Here is a 22668-nt window from a genome sequence, read left to right as displayed (position 1 = left end):
AGTTATGTTTTATATTTAATTTCCCTTTTTTTTGAATTGTGGATAGTGTCAATTAAATTTTCATAGGATAAATAAATAGTTATTTATTCAGCAGTGCTATATACTTCTGAAGAAAATGTAAGGGAATATGTGACATTCCAGAATGATCAGTTTTACATGTAACTTGAGTAAGATTTTAGATCTGGTGCTTAGTTTGTTTCTTGGAAAGAAAAATATCTCAGGTTACACTAATCAAATCTAAGTGATCCAGAGTCAGAGAGTCAAGAAAACAACTCAAGGTTATGATCTGGGTATGGTAGATGGTTTTAGCAAAAAAATGTTCTATAGGTTAGGTATTGAATAAATTATTATTTCATGACCTAAATTTTTGCCTGTGTTGCTTTATACAAGAATCTTCTTATGCTCATAGAATAATTTATACAAGAGATATGGCTTTTTATTTTCTAAGGCTCTTGGTGTTAGAGTGGTCAGATTCCCCAGAGAAGGTTCTTCCCTTATTCTAGAGGGTATATACCTTGCTGTCCGTATTCTGGGAACTCAGTGGGAGAAGGAAGGTAATAGGTCTCCAAATTCAATAGGTAAGCTTTCCTTTACCTGTTTTCAGTGAGGTTCCTACACTCTTAACAGGCTGCTGTCCTCTACTGCAAACCCTGTCTGTTTTGCCTTCTAAAGAAAATCAACTTTCCATCTTTCATTAAGGAAACATGTCGGGGGTCTGGACTTTCAATCTTCTTGTATTAGGCCATCATCTTCCCCCACTTCCAGAAGGAACTTCGTCACCTCTTCTTGAGTGTTTTGGGAGTTATATGGTATAAATCAGTTTACGTCTCAGCTCTCCCCGAATGGTCAGTTTAGGGTTCAGCTTTCTTGAGTCTGTTTTCAGTGTTATTGACATTGTCTTCACCTTCACTATCTTTGTCCTTCAGAATTCATACCTTTAAAAAAAGTCCCTTCATTGTACTTTTCATGGAATTTGGGGAGGCAGCTGAGCTAAGTGACAGTTTTCAGTCAACCATCTTTACTTGGAAGTGCCATTATCTCTTTTTATGTTTCACTTTGGTGATGTTCATGACCCCCACCATATATTATTACTACAAGTGGCATGCTAGTATACTGTGAGACACATACATGGAATAAGAAGAAATGTAACCTATCTCAGTTCAACATGATCATATCCTTAGATTTGACCTAGATTACTTTAAAGGAGTTAGCATGCTTTTCTATTAAATTTTAATTACTTAATTTCTAGAGAACGTACTAATTTAAATCTCTGGGTGAAACACAAAATCGACTAATTTCCATGTACTGTTGTTGATGTAGGGAGGATGGGCACTTTTGCAGAACTGCCATCTGGGACTCGATTTCATGGATGAGCTAATGGACATAATTATAGAAACCGAGATTGTACATGATGCTTTCCGCCTGTGGATGACGACCGAGGCTCATAAGCAGTTTCCCATTACCCTCCTTCAGATGTCCATTAAATTTGCCAATGAGCCCCCCCAGGGACTCCGGGCAGGACTGAAAAGAACATATGGTGGTGAGTCGAGGAATACTTCCAAGTTTACAGGAGTTCTTGTGCTTAAATTGTTTTCTTAAAGAAATTATGAACAATGAATTAGCTAGGATTAGTTATAGGAAGTGGTGCTATGACTTAACATGATGGTGAGGGGATAGCCCCCTCTGTCCTGCTCCATGTGGAATATCCTCTGGCCGTGTTAGGGCATCAGAGCTCAGGTTTCCACCTTACATTTTTGCTATTTCCCCACTATCGCTCTACTTTGGCCTATGCTATTCTCTGCTAGACACTTGCCTTTCTATGTTAACATCTAAAATGGATAATGTCGTTTATGGTCTTCGTGCTCCATACCTAATGTAGGGCAGTAGCCTCTTGCAAGAGGAGAGGCTGAGTCACAATTATGGTCTCTGCTTTCATTGCATGAGGTTGTGTGTCAGGATGTCAGAATGTGAGCTAAGTTAGAAATCCGACAACGGCCACCAAACCAGACCAAAATGCCCCTCCTGTCACAACTGGAGCTGAGATTACTCTCTGTTCATTTGCTCCTTCTGTGTCATAGCTCCCTGTCTGAGGCTCATGGTCACAGAAAGAGTATGGACTTGGAGTTAGAAATCCCGGCTCTGATACTGCCTGAGCAAATGCTTTGTTCTCTTGTGTGCTAATCACTCAAGCAACCTGAGTTCCAGTTTTCTTGTAAAATAGTGATAACAAAAACTATCCAGGACAATTGGAATAAATTTAATTTAAAATAGTGTATTTAATAATAATCATCAATATAATAATTATTACATAGCAATCTGAAAAATCTACAAAGAAATTTTTTTGGAGTTGTCAACAAGTCTCAAATTTTTGCCAATAAAATAGATGTGGAAGGATGATGTCAGTAAAAAAAGATTTCAAGTGAAAAAATTTATAATTATATATGCAATGTAATATGTACATATATAGTAATCATAATTATTTTGGGGGAGTATACTCAGGTTGCAATGGGCTTCTTTTTTATTTTATTATTATATTTTATTATTCTTTTTAATTAAGATATAGTTGCTGTACAATATTATATGTTACAGGTGTGTAATATAGTGATTCACAATTTTTTTTAAATTAATTAATTTATTTATTTACTTTTGGCTGTGTTGGGTCTTCGTTTCTGTGCGAGGGCTTCCTCTGGTCGTGGCGAGTGGGGGCCACTCTTCATCATGGTTCGCGGGCCTCTCACTATCGCGGCCTCTCCTGTTGCGGAGCACAGGCTCCAGACGCGCAGGCTCAGTAGTTGTGGCTCACGGGCCCAGTTGCTCCGCGGCATGTGGGATCTTCCCAGACCAGGGCTCGAAACCGTGTCCCCTGCATTGGCAGGCAGATTCTCAACCACTGTGCCACCAGGGAAGCCCCACAATTTTTAAAGACTCTACTCCATTTATAGTTATTATAAAATATTGCCTATATTCCCCGTGTTGTACAATATATCCTTGCAGCTTATTTTATATCTAATAGTTCATACTTTTCAATAGCAATGGGCTTCTATATACATGATTTTAATTAATATTAAATTGTTAAAAGAGTATATAGAAGCCATTGCAACCTGTGTACATGCCCCTAGTAGTAGTAGTAGTAATAGGTATTATTATTATTAGTAGTAGTAGTGGTAGTAATAGTAGCAATATTTATTTTACTGCCACTATTCTTCCATCTCTATTTTATCCCCACATTATCTTGTTAGGTTGGCAAGAACTTGATCCATGTTAGCAAGCCCCCAACCGCCTCAAATCTCTGTGCATATTTTTCAGGGAGGAATGCCCTCTGGGTACCCGAAAGTTAAATTATAATTGTCATATGAATATGGTAAGAGTAATTCAAGATAAGTGAAGTTTAATATCAGGAATTTACAAAAATAATTAATAGCTTATAAAAGTAGTAGAAAGTAAAGATGTTTGAGAGATGATAGAGTTTTTCACCTAACTGACCACAACAGGCGTGAGCCAAGACCTGCTGGACGTGAGCGCTGTAGCCCAGTGGCAGCCCATGCTGTATGCCGTGGCTTTCCTGCACTCCACGGTCCAGGAGAGGCGCAAGTTCGGCCCCCTGGGGTGGAACATACCCTATGAGTTTAACCAAGCCGACTTTAATGCCACGGTGCAGTTCATCCAAAACCACTTAGACGACATGGATCTCAAAAAGGTACTGCGCACACACTGCTTCGTGCCCCCGGTGATTGTGGACTTGGGTCCTTGAGCTAACATGACCGCCCAGCCTTGGCGTAAATCCTGTAAGAGTGATGATTTTCTGTGCTGGCAAAGTCATTCTCTTTAAGTCATAGCAGCTTGGGTCACACTAGCCTCTTGATTTTAGGGGAAAAAAGGAACAAATTTTGATTATGTTTTTACTTCTCAAAGACAAGTTGACATTACAAGTAAGACAACCTAATGGGGTCTCTTGGAGGGAGGGGGGAATGGGTGAAGAAGTGTGCTTTTTAAAATCCTAAAACATGAACATGTAGAGTCTAGATTACTTTTGGAGTGTGTGCTTTTTAAAGAACCTCTATATTCTCAAAAATTAAACAATTTTTTTTCTATTGAAATCAAAGTATAGAAACATATGAATGTACCAAGAGAATCTATTTCAAGTCAGGATCACGAGCTTTGAGTTACCCCTCATGTCTGCCTATTTAATTTTCTTTCTGCACTTTTCACATTACTGAGGAGTGAATAAATGAATGAGTAAATGACATTGGTGACAGTGATTACATGGGTGTTACTTGGCAGGGAAAATGGGGGTGAGACAGTAGTCAGTGCACAATCATTCTATAAATTTTCCCAGGGCGTCTCCTGGACCACCGTACGCTACATGATAGGAGAGATTCAGTACGGAGGCAGAGTCACTGATGACTATGACAAGAGATTGCTGAACACACTTGCTAAGGTTTGGTTCAGTGAAAATATGTTTGGACCGGATTTTAGCTTTTACCACGGATATAATATTCCAAAATGCAGCACGGTGGATAACTATCTTCAGTATATTCAGGTTTGTCATCTTGAGAATTTTTTGTATAGAGCAAGTATCTATAGCAAGTTGACTTTTTTGATATTTATTTATACTGTATGTACTTCTTTGCAAATAAATTTTAACGGTGATGCATACTGAACGTGGAAGGTTCCAGGCACCATAGATGCTGTCTTCATATGTTTATAGTCACCTAGTGATTAAACTGCTTATATTTGTTCTGAGGGTGTGCTTTATGTGAATTCCCTTCTTTCCTCCCCTTTTAATGCCCCAGTGAGGAATATTCTTTGGAGAGGTGATAGACTGGGCAGATTTAGAACCAGGGAACCTACGCAAATCCCCTGGAGCTCTCTACCCAAAGGCAGCCTCTAGACGCAATCTGTTCAGTTTCAATCCACTTGCCTTATCCCGTGACATCTGTTCCTTAATCCTGGCCTAATGGACAGCTTATGAGTATGTTCAGGAACGCGCTCTGTAGAAGCGCTTCCTCTAAGACTGGGTTTCTCAGCCTCGGCTCCGTTGACGTTCAGGGCTGGATGCTTCCTTGAGTGGGGGACTGACCTGTGTAGAATGGCTGGCGGCATCTCTCCCCTCTACCCACTAGATGTCAGTTTCACTCTCTACCCAGTTGTGACAACCTACGATGTCTCCAGACATTGCCAAATGTCCCTGGCGGGGGCAAAATCACCTCCAACTGAGAAGCACTGCTCTAAGTAAGAATAGGATTTTGACAGGAAATTTGGGGAAAAAAATCTGATTTGTCCTTCCAGGTAACTACATTTTCTGTCTCAGTACCTTGAATTCGTTAGATCGTCATTTAGCGATCTCTTTTGCCTCTAAAGTTTATCTCCGGATGAACAAAGTAAAGCACAACAGCCCGCCAAGAGCTCAATTTATCAGTATATTTAGAGGTTCCGTGATATATAAGTGTGATGAGTTTATCATATATCACCACCCCTACACTTTTATTAATTCAAATCTACAAATATATTTGTCTTAACTGTACTATATGTGTCTTTAAATCATTAGCACTGAATAGGAGAATGCCTGTGAAGGTATAAATTTAGGTATACCTGCCCATTATATTTATTTACATGTGCCTCATTTCACAATGAATTTGAGGTAGCTCATAAAAAGGCATTATGTAAAAAGGAATAAAATAGTGGACTAGAAGAGAGGGAAACCATGAATAAAGTTAAGGATACAATTCACACATAAAATTATATGTCAAATTGTAGGTAAATCTTCTTTTTTTCAAGTAGCGGGGGGAGTATTTACCTGCTGGTAATTGCTAGTTCTGTTTCTCATTGTCTCTTGCTGTCTGTTTTTCTCTGTAACTTTGTTGCTCTTTCAATATTTCTCGTTTTTCTTAGTCTCTGTCCTTCTCCTTGGGAAAGTACATTTCCCACCTCTGCTCTTATTGGGCCATAATTGCTAAAACTGTCATTTTTAGTAACAATTAGTTATACACCATTTATTTAAACAATTGGTTTGAATTAGACGAGACCTTCAAAAAACAAAATGCCAATCCATAGTTCCCTTTCCATCTTACAAATATATTATAAAACAAGATAGCGTCTTTTTGATTGAATTTGCTTGAAGTGCAGATATTAAAGAACCACGAGCCTATTATGTTAATTGTTTTTCAAGACAACTTTTGATTCCTTCCTGGAGAAATTGTTGAGGTTGCAGCCTGCCACGAATAAGACATATCATGTAAATGCTTATCCTAATACAAATGTGTTTATTTGCTAAGACAGTGTAATTTAACTGGTACTTGTGTCAGCAGTCTGTGCTTACAGTCTGTGTTTGTTCAGAGCTTGCCCACCTACGACAGCCCTGAGGTGTTCTGGCTGCACCCCAATGCCGACATCACCTACCAGAGCAAGCTGGCCAAGGACGTGCTGGACACCATTCTGGGCATGCAGCCCAAGGACAGCTCTGGTGGAGGGGATGAGACCCGGGAGGCGGTGGTGGCCCGGCTGGCTGATGACATGCTAGAGAAGCTGCCCCCGGACTATGGTCCATTTGAAGTGAGTTGATGGCATCCTGACAAAACGTCAGCTGTGGATGTGTCTGGTTGGTTGGGGGAGTGAGGACGAAGGGAGGAGGGCAAAAAATAATTTTTCTGAAATTAAAAAAAATCATTTAAAAAACTTACTTCTTGAAGAACCAGAAAAAGAAGTGTTTGAATTTATAAATGTAATCATCTCAAAAGAGAAATAATAAAGAAACCTGATGAGAACGTTAATCTTCATAATTAAATTACAAGTGTGGACCGATGGGTTAGGATTGGTTTTCTAACATGTTCCCTGGAGGCACTTCACATTGTCATTTGTTCAGAGGAAAAAAAATGTATTCTTAGAGTAAAGCATTGATTATTTAGAAAAATGTTGTGTAATTCAGGCCTTCTTAATTTCAGGGAGTCTATAGTTATATCGTTAACTCTGCAGCTTCTTCATCTCATGGGTTTGGAAAATTGATTTGTCTTTTTAATACGCAAGTAACTTCTAAGCAAAATTGATGATTGTGAAAGTTAACTTTTTTTGACATTTTAGCAAATATTGTGAAAAGGTTTACCCTGATAACATGTTTAAGTCTTTGAGAAAAGCAAAAGTAAGTGGCTTACTTTCCATGCAGTTTTTTTTTTTTTTTTTGGCTGTACCCCACGGCATGCGGGATCTTAGTTCCCCAGCCAGGGATTGAACCCATGCCCTCTGCACTGGAAGTGCTGAGTCTTAACCACTGGACCACCAGGGAAGTCCCATCCATGTAGTCTTAAGAGATGACCTGGACTAACCTTGTGACATTTTTGTCACAAGACCACCATGTTTCTTTATATATTGCCCTTTCCACCTGGTTTTCAGAAGGAAGTCTGCAGCATTTTGTTACTTGAGCATCCTATTATTTTCCATGAAGCAGGCCATTTTGGATGCTAGTACTACAGTCTGAACTCAAGGAACTGTCACCAAGGGACTCATTTCCCTTGGAAGAATCTCTGATCACTTGCTCGGAGAAAATCAATACTGCTATCAGCTTTCGTAAGCACCTTTCATTATAGTATCAGGAAAGTGGTCATTCATGTCTAACAGTGGTTGAAATATTTATAAAGCAATAAAAATGCCTTAAAAATATAATAATAATTACATAAATAAACATGGTAAGTATGGGGTTTAGAAGAGACACCTTCCTTTTGCTAAATTTGCTTAGGATAAAGCAATTCAACGTGGCATGATATCTGATCCACAAAAGACTCTGAATAAATACTTGTAAGACAGAAATGAATGGGTGGGTGGATGGATAGATGCTTTGATGGAAAGAACAGAAAGCTTTTAAAACAGAAGTCTAGTGTTTTGAGGCAGCCTTAAGAATTATTGTGTATGTGTACACATCTACTAGTGTGTGTCCATGTGTGTATCTGCAAGTCTTGGAGTGGCAGTAGTGAATATTTCCCAGTAAGTGCAGTTGCTGTTTGGAAGGCTACATGTTTGTGGACATGGATTGTATATTCTTCTGTGAATTTATGGAGGCCTGTCTTCTGCCACATGGGATGAAAAATCAGCTGGTCATTTAACAGACGTTTCTTCTTTATTTCTTCTTTGTTTTCTGGCAGTGAAAAAAAATAAAAGCTTACTGTTTATGGAACTGTAAAATTTGGGGCCCTTTCAAAAGCCCTAGGGTACCAGTTACACAACGTTAGTAGCTGTCTACTTTTTCACGTGCTGGGTGTCTCCGTGGCAGGTAAAGGAGAGGCTGCAAAAGATGGGGCCATTCCAGCCGATGAACATTTTCCTCAGGCAGGAGATAGACAGAATGCAAAGGGTACTCACCCTAGTCCGAAGCACCCTGACCGAGCTAAAACTTGCCATTGATGGCACCATCATCATGAGTGAAAATCTACAAGACGCCCTGAATTGCATGTTTGATGCCAGAATTCCTGCTCGGTGGAAAAAAGTACGTTTAACTCAGCTCTTATTCTGCCTAATCACTTTATTGTTGTGAATAGTTGTAATTGGCAAGTGAAAAGCATGTAAGAATAATGTACTTAAGAGTGTTCTTTTGCTTAGGGACTAATCTCCTTAGAGCCCTGTATTTTTGGATTGTAGGTAGGGAAGGAAATAATTTAGCATCTCCCACATCTCAGGTTCTCTGCTAGGCAATTTATATGCACTGTTTCATTTAAATCTTGCAATTTATTACCCTTATTTTACAGATGAGGAACTTGAGGTTGGGGGGGTGTTAAATCTTTTCCCAGATCGCACACCTTAGAAGTCTAAGAATCAGAATGTAAACCCAAGCGCATGGACTTCAAAGCTCATGATGTTAGTCTTATAGAAGGGAACGTTCCTAGACACACGCAGATATCAAAAGTCACACCAGAGACACATTTTTCCTTGCTTTGTCTGTAAATATGTGAGTATGTATCTCTCAAGATAACAAGATAATAATTTAACAGTATGCTTATTGATTATGTATTGTTAATTGTGCTAAATGACAGGTGTGGGTTTTTTAAATTTTATTGAAGTATAGTTGGTTTGCAATGTTGTGTTAATTTCTGCTGCACAGCAAAGTGACTCAGTTATACATATATATTCTGTTTCATATTCTTTTTCATTATGGTTTATCGCAATCTATTGAATGTAGTTCCCTGTGCTCTACAGTAGGACCTTGTTGTTTATCCATCCTATATATAATAGTTTGCATCTGCTAACCCCAAACTCCCAGTCCTTCCCCCGAAGCCCCTCTCCCTTGGCAGCTGCATGTCTGTTCTCTATGTCTGTGAATCTGTTTCTGTTTCGTAGGTATGTTTGTTTGTGTTGTATTTTAGATTCAACATATAAGTGATATATGGTATTTGTCTTTCTCTTTCTGACTTACTTGGCTTCATATGATCATCTCTAGGTCCATCCGTGTTGCTGCAAATGGCATTATTTCATTCTTTTTAATGGCTGAGTAATATTCCATTCTATATATGCACCAAGATGTGGGTTTTTAAAAAAAATTCTTTTCCATTGTGGTTTATTACAGGATATTGAATGTAGTTCCCTGTGCTCTACAGTAGGACCTGTTGTTTATCCATTCTACATATAACAGTTTGTATGGTAGATGTGGTTTTAAGACATTTTTTTTTACTTGGAAAAGTAAAATGAGTATTTGAGTGTCTCTGTAGAGGCGTTTGCTGATCATGGCTCTGAAGATGCTGAGGGTCCAGGGGAAGGACCTGGGAGGCAGGAGGGTGGGGTTATCCAGGGAGGGCACCTTATAGAGACGATATTGGGTCCTGGGGTGACTGGAACCTTCTGGAGGATACTCAGGTAAATGGGATGGTGAGACAGGATGGGGTTAGAACTGAGAGTCTCTCAGAAGAGATTCACTTAGTGCTGAGACTCTGATATCTCACCCAGGGCTTTGGCAGATTCCAAGGCCGTGGGTCCCAAAGGCAGTATATGGTAACTGGGGAGTGTTCTTCTACTGTCTTCTCCATCTTATCTGGTGACCCACCATCCATCCCTCTAGTCACGCAGCCTAGAAACTCAAAATCAGCTTTGACCAGACTCCTTTCTCTCCCCACCTTCAAAAAATTCATTGCCAAGGCCAGAGAGTTTTCTATATGAATTCACTCTTCTCATTGCCAATGACAGAGAAAGAACCTCCATGGTCACTGGCCCTTGCAGGCTCATTTTCCACTAAACCAGCTCACCCAGCTTGGTCAGCACCTGCAGGCTCTGGAACAGGGATCCTTGCCTGGAGACATCCCCTCATTAATGGGTCCCTGTGCCCTCAGATCAAATGTCATATAAACACACCTCTTTCAGTTAACACATCTATAAAGATGTGATAGAGCGAGTTACCTCACTTTTAAATTAAAATCATTTTATACAGGTTTTTATTCTACTTATTATCAGTCTTTGGGAATCTCACTGTCTCTTGAAAAATAGGCATATCAATTCTTAAGATATTTGAAATTCAAGTAGTTTATCCAGGTTGATCACTACATTTATTCACACATAAAATATTGCAGCTACGGTAAAATGTTATAAAATATGATTTGGAGATACCTTCTAGTGTGGCTGCTGCTGACGTTAATGACATTTCCATGCCAGTTGTAGTAGTAGGAGTTCCACACGTGAATTCAGGCAGAACGTTACAGGCAATGAATGCAATTAATTTGTTTGTGGTAAAGAGACCTGTGTTTCCATTTCTACCCCTTCATCAGAGGAAATAAAAGTGCAGTCTAAGGGACAAAAACTTGAGAAAATAACTGTTGTTTGCCTCATAAAAAAATGATAAGTGGAGAAAGCCTTCTATGATTTATCATTCACAAAATATATTTTAAAGTGCTGATAAGGCCATGAGCACATTTATATAAATAGAAATCTTATTTTATAGTGTATCTATTGAAAATGTAGCCTAAGGAAAAATAGTTGAAACCTGTCAAATTTAATTCAATTAATTGTTTTCATTGCTTTATGGCAGAATTGGTCATGACTATATTTGTATGTGGAAGGAGATTCTACTGAAAACAGATGTCTTGAACAGTGTGCTGAACTGGATTGATCTGAAATCCATGTGATGACTAGCTGATTCTATCCTATTTCATATCATTAAGGAGGAAGAATAATTTGAAAACTTAAATGTCATAACCCAAGGAAAATTTATGTCTTAGGGACTTCTAAATTCTAAGAGTGAAATTGTTATTTCACCACTGTTTTCTTCTGTGAACGTAGCCAGTTACACAGCAGGATTAAACCTGTATTAATTCATGGTTTAATGTATGCATTTCAGGAATCTTGGGTTTCAAGTACGTTGGGTTTCTGGTTTACTGAGCTTATTGAAAGAAACTGCCAGTTTACCTCTTGGGTTTTCAATGACCGGCCCCACTGCTTCTGGATGACAGGCTTTTTTAACCCCCAAGGATTTTTAACTGCAATGCGACAGGTAATAGCTCTGATTTTCACTTGTTGTGTTATTATAATTTTCCTCTACCAGGCTTTCTTCTTTCACTATAGTTTTAAAGAGTAGAATAAGACAGAGAATGATTGTCTCTTTTTAACACCAGCAGTTACTTTGTCCTGAACATAAATCCCGCTTGTTCTCAGGCTGCTAGCTGGGATTTCACAATATTTGTTATTGTTATATTTGATTTGATTTGATATTTCTTTTAAAGTACAAGGGGTTAAATTAGGACATGGGTATTGCTTATAAGAGAATCTTTTAAAACTCTTTAAATGCTATCCTACCTTCTTTGAATCTCGATAATTTGGGGCTACACTGTCATCACGATAATGCTCTTTATATTAACACAAACCTCTAGTTGCTGATTTCATTCATCCTTTGCTTTTGCTCTTGCCCTGAGTAGGAAATAACTCGGGCCAACGAAGGTTGGGCTCTGGACAATATGGTGCTCTGCAACGAAGTCACCAAGTGGATGAAGGATGACATTTGTGCCCCTCCCACAGAGGGCATCTACGTCTACGGCTTGTATCTTGAAGGTGCTGGCTGGGACAAGAGGAACATGAAACTCATCGAGTCCAAACCGAAAGTGCTCTTCGAGTTAATGCCTGTCATAAGAATTTATGCCGAAAACAACAGTAAGTTGTCTTGCACGTTGAGGGATGGTTGGTATTATCAGGTTGGATGATGTTATAAACACAGGATATCGTTATTTTTGTTACCATGTGATAAGGATTATACTATGTTATCAAGTGGCTTCACATTCACACCTGTGTTTAATGAGTACTGACGGACTGCTGGACTCTTTCTTGAACGCTCCTGGGAGGCAATGGTTCTAGATAGTTCTTGCCTATCTAATAAAGCAGATAAAATAGCATTAGCTAATGAGATAAGAAACAGGTGTTTGGAATAGTAAATAAGTGGTGAGAAAGGAGGGTGAGATAACAGTGGGATGAAATAGTCAGGGGCTGGATCTCAGGGGCAGTTGGGTCTGGATGGGCTTGGAAGGATGGATGGGCTTGGAAGGATGGATGGGGCTTGGATGACGAGGTAAGTGGTGGAAAGAAGGCTTTCCAGGCAGGACTGCACAGGGCTACGGGAGGTGGTGTCTCCACCAGCTTGGAGATTTAAGCCAGGTTGTGAAATCCAGTTTGAATTCAGGGACATTCAGCTTAATCCAGTAGCTAATGGTAAAACGCTGGGTTCACATATCAGCCTATGAATGTGATAACACTTCTATGAAACACACATGTCAAAGAAGAATACTTTGACAAAGTTATCAAAGCTCTGTTTGACAAGTCTAAAAACACCTAACTATTTTCCATTGTTGGCTTGATGTTTTCTAGAGGTTTTTGTTGTTACATTTCACTCAGCTAACATCTCCTCAGCAGTAACCACCGTTCACCATATGAGGAGATTCCCTGTTCTTTTTATTTTTAAAAAAATTTATTTATTTTCCTTTTTAAATAAAAATTGCATATATTTAAGGTGTGTAACATGATGATTTGACATACATATACATAGTGAGATGATCACTATAAGCCATAAACTCAAGAGGTTTAGCCAGGATAGTGGATCCCAAGGAAGTACTAATTTTACAACAGAAGCACAAAAGACTTTTCTTTAAACAAGGAAGGGATAAAACAATCTCTCTTTAAAAGAGAGCTTTTAGTATCTCCATCCCTTAGATAAGTACCACATTTGTAAACATATGTCAAGGGAAGAGAGTGTATAAACTTTGGGTATTTTTTAGGCAAATATTGATGTTTGCTGCATGACTAATTATACCAGCCACAAGCTTACCCGCAAGAGACAAAGATAATTATGAATCAGATCACACCCACAAGGGACTCACAGTCTGGTGAGGGAGCCTGATTAAGTCAATAAATAATTTAAGTAGAATTTGACACATGTTATGATAGAGATGCTGTCAGGATGGTCAGGGAATCTAGAAGTAGAACATAGCTAGGCCTGGGAGGTTGGTGGAGACTGCTTTTGAGATGAGTTTTGGGGAATAAGGGTGAGCATGAGAGGGCATTAGAGTTAGACTTTCTTGGCAGAGGGAAAGAGCTTTGGCTCACTGGGTCATGCCTTTAATATTTATCTGGTGTTGACCATCTGACACACACCACTCTATTGCTGGGGATGCAACAATGGGAAAAGGCCAAGCAGAATCCCCATTTGCAAGGAGCTCAGTCTCAAAGAGGGAAGGTAGCTGAAAAAATAAGCAAATATAGTCAATCCTTGTTACGCAAGGATTCTGTATGATTTTGCCTACACTCTAAAATTTATTTGTGACCTCAATGTCAATGCCTTGTGGCACTTTCACAGTCTTTCATGGACATGTACAAAGCAGTGAAACATTTGAGTCTCCTGACATGAGTGTTCCCAGTTGAGGTTGAACAAGCCTGTGCTCTGCTTCTTGTTTCAGCTCAGACCATAAACAAGTGTCCTTTCCATGGTCTATTTCGTGCTATGTTTTTCACATTTTTCTGCTTTTCATTGTTGAGAATGGCCCCCGTGTGTAGTGCTGAAGTGTTGTCTAGTGTTCCTGAGCGCAAGAAGGTGGTGATGTGCCTTATGGAGAAAACATGTGTGTTAGACATGCTTTGATCAGGCATGAGTCATAGTGCTGTCGACCTTGAGTTCAATGTGAATGAAACAACAGTGTATATTAATAAGGTGACTTTAAACAGAAACACACATAAGACAAGGTTACGTATTGATGGGTTGATGGAAATGCTGTGACCAGAGGCTTACAGGAACCTGACCCTGTATTTCCCCGAGCAGCCATCGGTAATTCAGACTCCGTGAGACTTTAGATACATAAGTCCCAGGAATAATGAGGATCAAGTGTAAATGAACATACCGATTTCAGATAGTTCTTGTTTCTGTAAAGAACACACACACATGGTGTGTCAGGGAGTGAGAGAATTCAGGGGTTCAGGGAAGGCTTTGCTGAGGAGAGAACATTGAACATTGGACTAGTATCCATGGGGCAAAGGCAAGAGTGCAGAGGCAAGAGGCAGCAACGAATGCGCTGTGTTTGAGGAACAGAAAGACGGTGTGTGCAGGAAGGGGAGCCCATGAAGAGAGCTGGGCATCAGAAGAGAGACGTAAGGGTGCTCAGTGTCCCTCTTGGTACAGGGTGTCGCTCATTATACCCCAGCTGCGTCTGAAGGTATCCACGTGTCTGCCTGGGCTTCAGCAAACACACTGCCTGTGGCTTCATGTTCATTAATCCTTACGGCCGTGTGAAGTCCCAGGACAGTGATTATTTTATAGAAATAATAATCAAATGTTCTTTTAGCCAAAAGTACTATTTTAGAAATTTTGTTGCATCTAGTCAACATTGTTGGAAAAATGTTTCCCTTATAAAGTGAAAGACAAATCTTTCTCACGTTCAGTTAGGTGTTACTTTATTTCTTGTGACTAAATTGTAAAAATCCATTGCCACATGACATTGAACATCTCAGCATGGTAGTAATAAAGCAATAAATTTATAATACAGGCAACCCTTTATGATTCAAGGATACGTTGGTGTGGAAGAACTGTACTCATGCTGCTGGGCTTTAGTCATCGGTGACGCTCGTTAGCTGTAGGGTTAGGGGAGGAAATAAAAATAAGCAAAGGAGAAAGTGACTCACTCATTCAAAGTACTAAGAAAAAAGTGAAGGAAAACTATAATTCTCTTTTTTTTTTTTTGGCTTCAGTAGAAGTTGGTGGAAACTTTTTGCCAAATAGCTTTGTGGTGGAAGAGGTGTTTTGTTCCTGATCGAAAACTAACATTCCATTGCTCTTTTCGTACTGTAAATCTAATTTGCATTCAATTTTGATGACTAAATAGGGCTCTAATTGAGCTAAAGAGGTTTAACATCATTAATGGCTAGAGGACGCTCCAAAAGTGTAGTGTTTTAAAATTAAAATTCTTGTAATGGGTTGTTTTTTATGTTAATAGGAAGGGCAATTTCAGTTTAAATAATTCACCACTGAATTTTACATATAGACCTGGTTTATTTGTGTTTAAAAGGAAGTCTAGATATTTATTTCAAAGCTAAAAATTGAGTTTATCGATATATCAAAATTGATATATTGATATGTTGAGCTATATCCCCAAATGTTTATTTTATTTATGTTTCTTGTCACGGGAGAGTCACCCAAATAGTACTAAATACTCCAAGAGAGTAAAGCCACCCGTACCCACTCTAGATCCTCTGTTCTCAAAGGAAGTTGAAAAGAGGCAGCTATAGGAAATATATGTCTCCTATAGAGAGAGAGTGATGCTTCTAATAACTTCGGTGCTGAAGCCCATGTGATGGGAAAGCAGTGGTTAGAATTTGGGGGGAACAAAGCAAGACACATGTATCTCTGGTCACTAAGTAAGATGTGAAGAATCTCAGGGTCCCTGCAGCTAATGAGGCTATTTCCTGCTAGAGGAACAGTGTTTCTAAGAATGCCCTAGGACCCACCTTGATCCAACACTGTGCAGTTGTGGGCCGGGGGTGGGAATAGCCCCGCGCAGCGACCCGGAGCTGGAGACCTCCTAACTCCTGAGCCCCGCAGCGTTTAATCCACTTTCAGTTTGTAAACCTGAACTGTGTTAAAGTCATGGGGAACCTGAGACTGGGGAATTTGTTTTAGTGAAAAGGTAAGTGTATATGTGCATGTGTGTGTGTGTGTGTGTGTGTACAGGGAGAGAGGGGAGAAATCTAACACATCTTGGGCAACTACTGCATTGCAAGCATTATACTATGCCAGGCATTCACATATATTAACTTATTTAGTCTTTACAACAACTCTGTAAGATGTATCATGACGATTTTGCAGATGGGGAAATGAAGGTTTAGAGATATTAGGTAATTTGCCTATGATTCCTGGCTACCAAAGCTACTCTCAGAATCACATTTGTCTGTTGTGGGATGAATGCAAGTCTCTGGGAATTCTTGTGGTAGTGTTCTACTCAAGACTCTGCACTTAGGGATGAAGCTTGAAAATAAAGGCTAAATTGGAAATGAGGACGGTTTCCTTGCATTTTGAAGTCATGTATTAATATTTCTCAGGTACCTGGTGAAGTAGACACAGTAAAGGCCTCTGCCCTATGTAGATGAGAGCTGTCACCCCCTGTGGCCTCCTCTCCCCATGCTGAAGGTTAAGGTGGTCACCTCCCTGCCCCATAGGGGGGCACATGTCCTCAGGTAAAAGGCAGTGAGCCAGGAGCCTGGATATTTGGGGTGCTTTCATGGCTTTATCACCTTAGCAGTTAGTCATGTAGCTTTGGAGGAGTCTCAGCTATGCCACAAGTTGAAGTCAGGTATCCAGTTATCTCTGGTCCACACTTACATATTTCTGCAAAGATATGGAGACACATACACACAGTACGTCACACTATTGCTGAGATTAAGAACTTAGGCTCTGGATCCATTCTGGCCAGGTTTGACTCATCACCTACAGCTCTGCAACCTTGGATAAGTAACTCACCTCCTTATGTCTTCCAGTTTTCTCATCTGTAAAATGGATTTAATCATGGTACCCATCTCATTGGGTTGTTGAGAGAATTAAACTGACAATGTCCAGCACATAATTAGCATACAATAGATAACAATAAAAAATTATTATTATTAATACGATAACTCTCATGCTTGTTGAAGAATTAAAAGAAATAACACATGGAAGAGTGCACTGTTTAATAACCTAAATGTTATTAGCAAAAGAGGGACTAAATAAAGGAATGACATAAGGAATCTCTATGTAACTTGGTTATTTTGGATATTAGAAGGAATATATGATGTAATGATATACTTAATTTGGGTGAAAAATGTAGGCTAGAGACGGAAGTTATAGAGTTAGAAAATGAAATTTCCTCAAGGCGTTTTATTAAAACCTTTAGCATCCTAAAGCACATAGCTTGCCAATTTAGATACCCTCTTCTCTCTGCTCCTCCTTCTGGAGCCCCAAGGCTTTAAACATATTTAGCTAGTTTGTTCTACCTACTTAGCATGTTTATTTTTGTCTCCAAAGTTATTTGTCTAACCAGAGGTAACGGTTTCAAATCATCTCTTTATGTGCTTGTTTAGCATCTGTCAGCACTTTTACCATGAAATCATATTTTCAGTGGTTTCTAATCCTGCTGCAGAAGGTTGCTGCATGCTGTGACTTGGTGTGGGCTCCTTCCCTTGTGAAGCAATTAAAAATAAATAAAATTGGATAAATATTTCAGAGAATTGCTTTTTTTTTACTGCTTCTTGAAAAGAATGCTCTTTTTTCCAATTCTATTTTTATTTTGGGATTAAAACCCAAGTAATCAAATACTTCCCAAGGTACAATTATTATAATTATCACTTGATTCAAATGTAAAACTCCAAGGGCTTACATCAAGATTTATAAAATGATTGTTGGTCAAGTGTGCATCAAGAAGAACGATTAGTTAAATATTTGTTATATGTTCAGATCTTAGGATTAAAGGGTTTAAATATATCAGTGTAGTTAGCATTAACTGCACTCCTCAAATTCACTGTCATTCAGTTATTTAATCAGATTTTTTTGTATGTTTGCCTAATTATTATCACTAATGACATTCTCATGGTAATTAAAAAATAGCAACTAGACTTAAAATTAGGTGTCACATTAATTTAGACGGTTTCTAATAATTAATTTCATGGGATTAAGCAAATACATAATTTTAATGTACTGTAAAATATCTGCGACTTTGTTTTATTTATTTTTTAATTTTTTCAGATCATCCTTATTATATCTTTTATTAAAGTTTTAAAGTATTTTCTATACAGATCTCTTGGTTAATTCCCTGATACTTTATGGTTTTGTCAATATTAAAAACTGTATCCTATTTTTTATTAAAACTTTTAGTTGGCAGTTGCCAGCACAGGTTGATCTTGAATCCAGCAAGATCCTTACTAGTTGGTGAAGATTCTTAATTGTTCTAAAAGTTTGTTGATTTTGTTTTTCTAGGGAGATGTCATATCATTTACAAATTATGATAGTTGATTCTCTGCTCTTCTAATTCTTACCAATTTTATTTATTTTTCTCTTCTTAATGTTTTTGATCAAATTTCTGAGCCTCAAGAAAATCCATGTAAAATTTCTCTAAGTATATTATATGCTATAAATTTTAATATTATAACCTTTACTAAGTTTAGGAAGTTCCTTTTTATTCCTGGTTTGCTCAGAATTTTTAATTATAAATTGTACTGAACTTTATTAAACGATGTTTTCTACATTGAGATAATCATATCTCCTTCTATCTTAGTTGTGTAATGTGGTGAATTACATGGGTAGATTTTCTGACATTGAACCATCTTTGTTTTTTTTTTAATATTTAAATACTTTATTGTTTTTCTTTATTTTTTAAAAAATTTAATTTAATTTATTTATTATACAGTGGGTTCTTATTAGCTATTTATTTTATACATATTAGTGTATATATGTCATGACTTTGTTTTAGAACAACATTTCTCAACCTTTGTATTATTGACATTTTTGGTCCAGATAACTCTTGTTGTGAGGGGCTGTCTTGTGCATTATAGGATGTTAGCCGCATTCCTGGCCTCGACCTACTTGTTGCCAGTAGCACCTTCCCAGTTGTGATAACTAAAAATTTCTCTAGATATTGGCAAATGTCCCCTGGTAAAAATCACACCTGGTTAAGAATTACAGCTTTAGATTATCTTATATTGAAACTTTTGTATAATATTATCATATTCAAATGTTTAACTTCTTCCAATAAAATTAATTAAATTTAGTGGAGGTATAAAAACACATGGCACAGCAGGTTGAAGGTTATTTTGGGTCAAAAAATGAGACTTTAATTTCTGATAGTGCCTTACATTTTTGGTGTGTTAGGAAAAGCTAAATTACTGAGTAAGTTCGTTTGGGGAAATAAATTCAGTATCATTAATATATTAATATTGCATTTTGAAAGTTGCATGTTTGTTACACTAAGTCACCAAAGCTAAGTTATCCTCTTAGTTAAGTATGTTTTCATCTCAATAATTATGTGAGGGTCATTTATAATATTGGCCTTCCAGAGAAGTACACGGATGAGTGCAGACACCACTTTTGTCCTGAAATAATTTATAGTCTGGGAGAGCAGAGGAAATAATATACTGCTTCCCGAGATGGGTGTTACAAGATGTGCAAATAAACTACTATAGGTAGAGTGGACTTAACAAGAAGCTGGTGAAGGTTAAACTCTAACGCTCAATGCAGAGGCTCCTTCCAAAGCTTAATTTTATATTTGCAAATTGTAGTTTTTTTTCTTAAAAGAAGCCCCTCCCCCAAACTGTGTACGTTTGAGGCCCCATAAGACCTGCATCTGTCCTCAATATGGGGATTCCAAGGCTGGACAGAATGCATAAGAGAAGACCTTTGAAGAAGGGACACACGGATTGTCTTTCATCGCATATGTGATTTTGGAGGCTCCCTCTGTTCCCCTGCTCCAGAAAGGTAGATTGAATCTTAGAGAGCCGAACTGCGCCAGGCCTCCCTGCTTCCCTGCCATTTTTATGTGTCTGCGCACATGGAGAATTCTCAACACCTGGTAGGCGTGGGGAACATTCTCTGTCCTGTGATTTCAAATGTGGTTTGGACTATGGCACGGAGGGTTGAAGATGGGATTTTGCAATAATAATAGTGAGCATTGGTGCTGGATGTCTGATGAAAAGACAAAGGCAAGTCACAAGGGAAATATAGAGAGGGTGTGTGGGCACAAGATTTGGTGGGGAAGTACAGGGGACAGGGTGTTGGAGGGGTGTTGAATTGACAGGTGGAAAGGAGAGGGAGGAAGCAATGGGAGGTTCGCGGTCATGTCACATGGGCAGGGCTTAATGTCAAGGACATGTGACAAGGGGTGAGTGGGGTAAACGTGAGGATGTCTGGGTGTCTTGTCACACCCACTGGAAACCTGTGGTAGCCTCTGCTTCGCATCTAGGGATTATCTGACCTCAGGAAGAATTTCCCTCATTCTACTAAACCCATCTCTCTTTGGAAGGACCTTCCGAGTGCACAGATTTGGCTCTGCACTCTGTTTGGGCTTGGAGCTGCTTAAATTAGAAATTCATCAAGGTATTTTTATGAATTTTTTTTGTAGCTGTAAGAGACCCTCGGTTGTACTCCTGTCCCATCTACAAGAAGCCAGTCCGAACAGATCTGAACTACATCGCTGCTGTGGACCTCAGGACGGCCCAGGCCCCCGAACACTGGGTGCTCCGTGGGGTCGCCCTTCTCTGTGATGTCAAGTAACACGGGGCATGTCTCTCACCCAGTAAATGCAGGATCTAAAGTATCATAACCTTTTTCTTCTGTGTGGACAGTGTGTAAATCAGGTTGATCATGCAATGAGAGCTGTATCAGTGTTCCCTACTCTAGTTGGATGCTTGATTACATTTAGCCTGTTTCATCGTTCATGACCAATCACTGTGTTTTTCTGAAAAGTTATTTGGTGATTTAAAAATAAAATTTACAACTTTCTAATGAAGTACAGCCCTCAAATCCACAATAATACATTTTCTTCTTCCTTCAACTCCAAGGACTGACTAGGCTAAACAGATGGTATTTCCCTTGAAGGGATTATTCTTCTGTTAATGTAGTGGTCCTAGTGACAGCCCAATTCTCTAAGGTATCATGACAAGTTTGTGCTGATTCTGCTTCTGTTGCCTTTTGCATTTGGGTCAGGTAAGAGATTTGTTTTCATGGCTCAAGTAGCCAATTAAATAGACCTTTTAAAAAAAATGGAAGGAAATAGAAGGGTGGGTTAAGAATGTGAATAGATGAATAGACAATTCAGTTAATCCTATAGAATAAACATTTAGAATAGGGTTCAACCCCACTGATAATTATTAATGAGATACTAACTGATATTTGTTAGAATTAAAAAATTAAAGCTAAAGTGAATCGTGGTGAGGTCTTTGTAAAAGTGATACACTCACAGCCTCCTTGAGCAATGTAAATTGACCCATTCTTTTGGTAAAATGATTAAATAACTAAGCACAGAAAGAATCATAAAAACATTCCATGCCTTGATCCTTATTTTCTCTCCTGAAAATCTATACCCAGGAAACAATTTAAAAGACTGAAGAAATATATATATATATTTAATAGCATAAAAAATAAATACCCTAAAAGTTCAAAAATAAGTCTATCTTAAGGAAATTAGAAGCATTTGGCAATCATGAAAAACAATAATGAAGATTTCATAACACAGAAATGGTGAGCACATACTGTTAATTGAAAGACATAGTTAACAAAATATCAAGTACACTGTGATTATAACTGTAAAATGTATCTGGTGTGGACAAAAATTAGAAAATAACATGGAAAATAAAAACAGGTATGATCCAATGGTAAAGGTTTCAGTTGACTTGAACAAATGTAATAACTGGAAGAAAAAAGTAGAGAAAGGATAAAAGTCGTAGATAGTGGGTGGGAACTTCACGTAAGTTTTTATTAATTAGGAAAATACTACCTAAGGAACTTTTCACATATTTTTATTTTAAATTATGATTATAAATTATAAAATTGTTTCATCTATAACCTGTTGACTAGGGAACTTGGTCAGTGTTAACTTAGAATTGCAGCTTAGAATTGGGTAACTTCAGATCTGTGTAACTTCATGCTTCTGATGATAAAAAGTTTTTTACAGGGAGGAAGGGTTACAAGGAGACCAGTGTGGGTCCCTCTCACTAGGATTTGCTCTGTGACAAGTATCATTTTATGCTAAGTATGATGAGAATTAGGCCTGAGTGGTTCATGTGATACCTACCCATCCTGGACAATACTATTTTCATTTGAGTAGCTTCTTTTGGTCTGAATTAATATATCAGTTGATTTGTGTGAATTGCTGTAAAACAATCATTTTATTTTGAAGAATACATAATGAAAATATAAAAATAATGCAGATTAATAAAAAGTTGTTAGTGAATGTCTGAATTGTAATTGCTATTTATGAGCAAGGGGGTGAGTGCCATTGGGTAACCAGAAATAAGCTTTCAAAACTGGCTTTTTTAATCAAATAACTTGAAAATGTATAACTCCTATAATTTTGTGATATACTCCATTGGTATATATGTATGAGTTTTGGAGACCCAAAGTAGAAAAGAACACCATGAAAACAACTAGAAATTTTTAGGAACTAATTCAGCAAGGGACATGACTAAAGCATGGAGGTGCCAGTGAGGCCCCTT

At 38.3% G+C, this 22668-nt stretch overlaps 1 protein-coding gene across 1 annotated transcript in view; it reads left to right on the top strand.

Moving 5' to 3' along the window:
- Nucleotides 1-20728, top strand: part of DNAH5 (dynein axonemal heavy chain 5) — a 200715-nt gene extending 179987 nt beyond the window's left edge. Inside the window, exons 72-79 of the mRNA XM_059916759.1 lie at nt 1321-1540; nt 3492-3697; nt 4337-4540; nt 6337-6552; nt 8261-8473; nt 11306-11458; nt 11880-12111; nt 20577-20728. Of these exons, the coding sequence (XP_059772742.1) occupies nt 1321-1540; nt 3492-3697; nt 4337-4540; nt 6337-6552; nt 8261-8473; nt 11306-11458; nt 11880-12111; nt 20577-20728 (1596 nt within the window). The remainder of the gene's footprint in view (nt 1-1320; nt 1541-3491; nt 3698-4336; nt 4541-6336; nt 6553-8260; nt 8474-11305; nt 11459-11879; nt 12112-20576) is intronic.
- Nucleotides 20729-22668: the final 1940 nt, after the last annotated feature.

Source organism: Balaenoptera ricei, chromosome 3 (genome assembly GCF_028023285.1).
Source record: "Balaenoptera ricei isolate mBalRic1 chromosome 3, mBalRic1.hap2, whole genome shotgun sequence".
In the NCBI taxonomy this organism is placed as follows: Eukaryota; Metazoa; Chordata; class Mammalia; order Artiodactyla; family Balaenopteridae; genus Balaenoptera; species Balaenoptera ricei.
The sequence above is the reverse complement of the archived record's forward strand: the minus strand, read 5'-3'. Positions and strand labels throughout refer to the sequence as shown.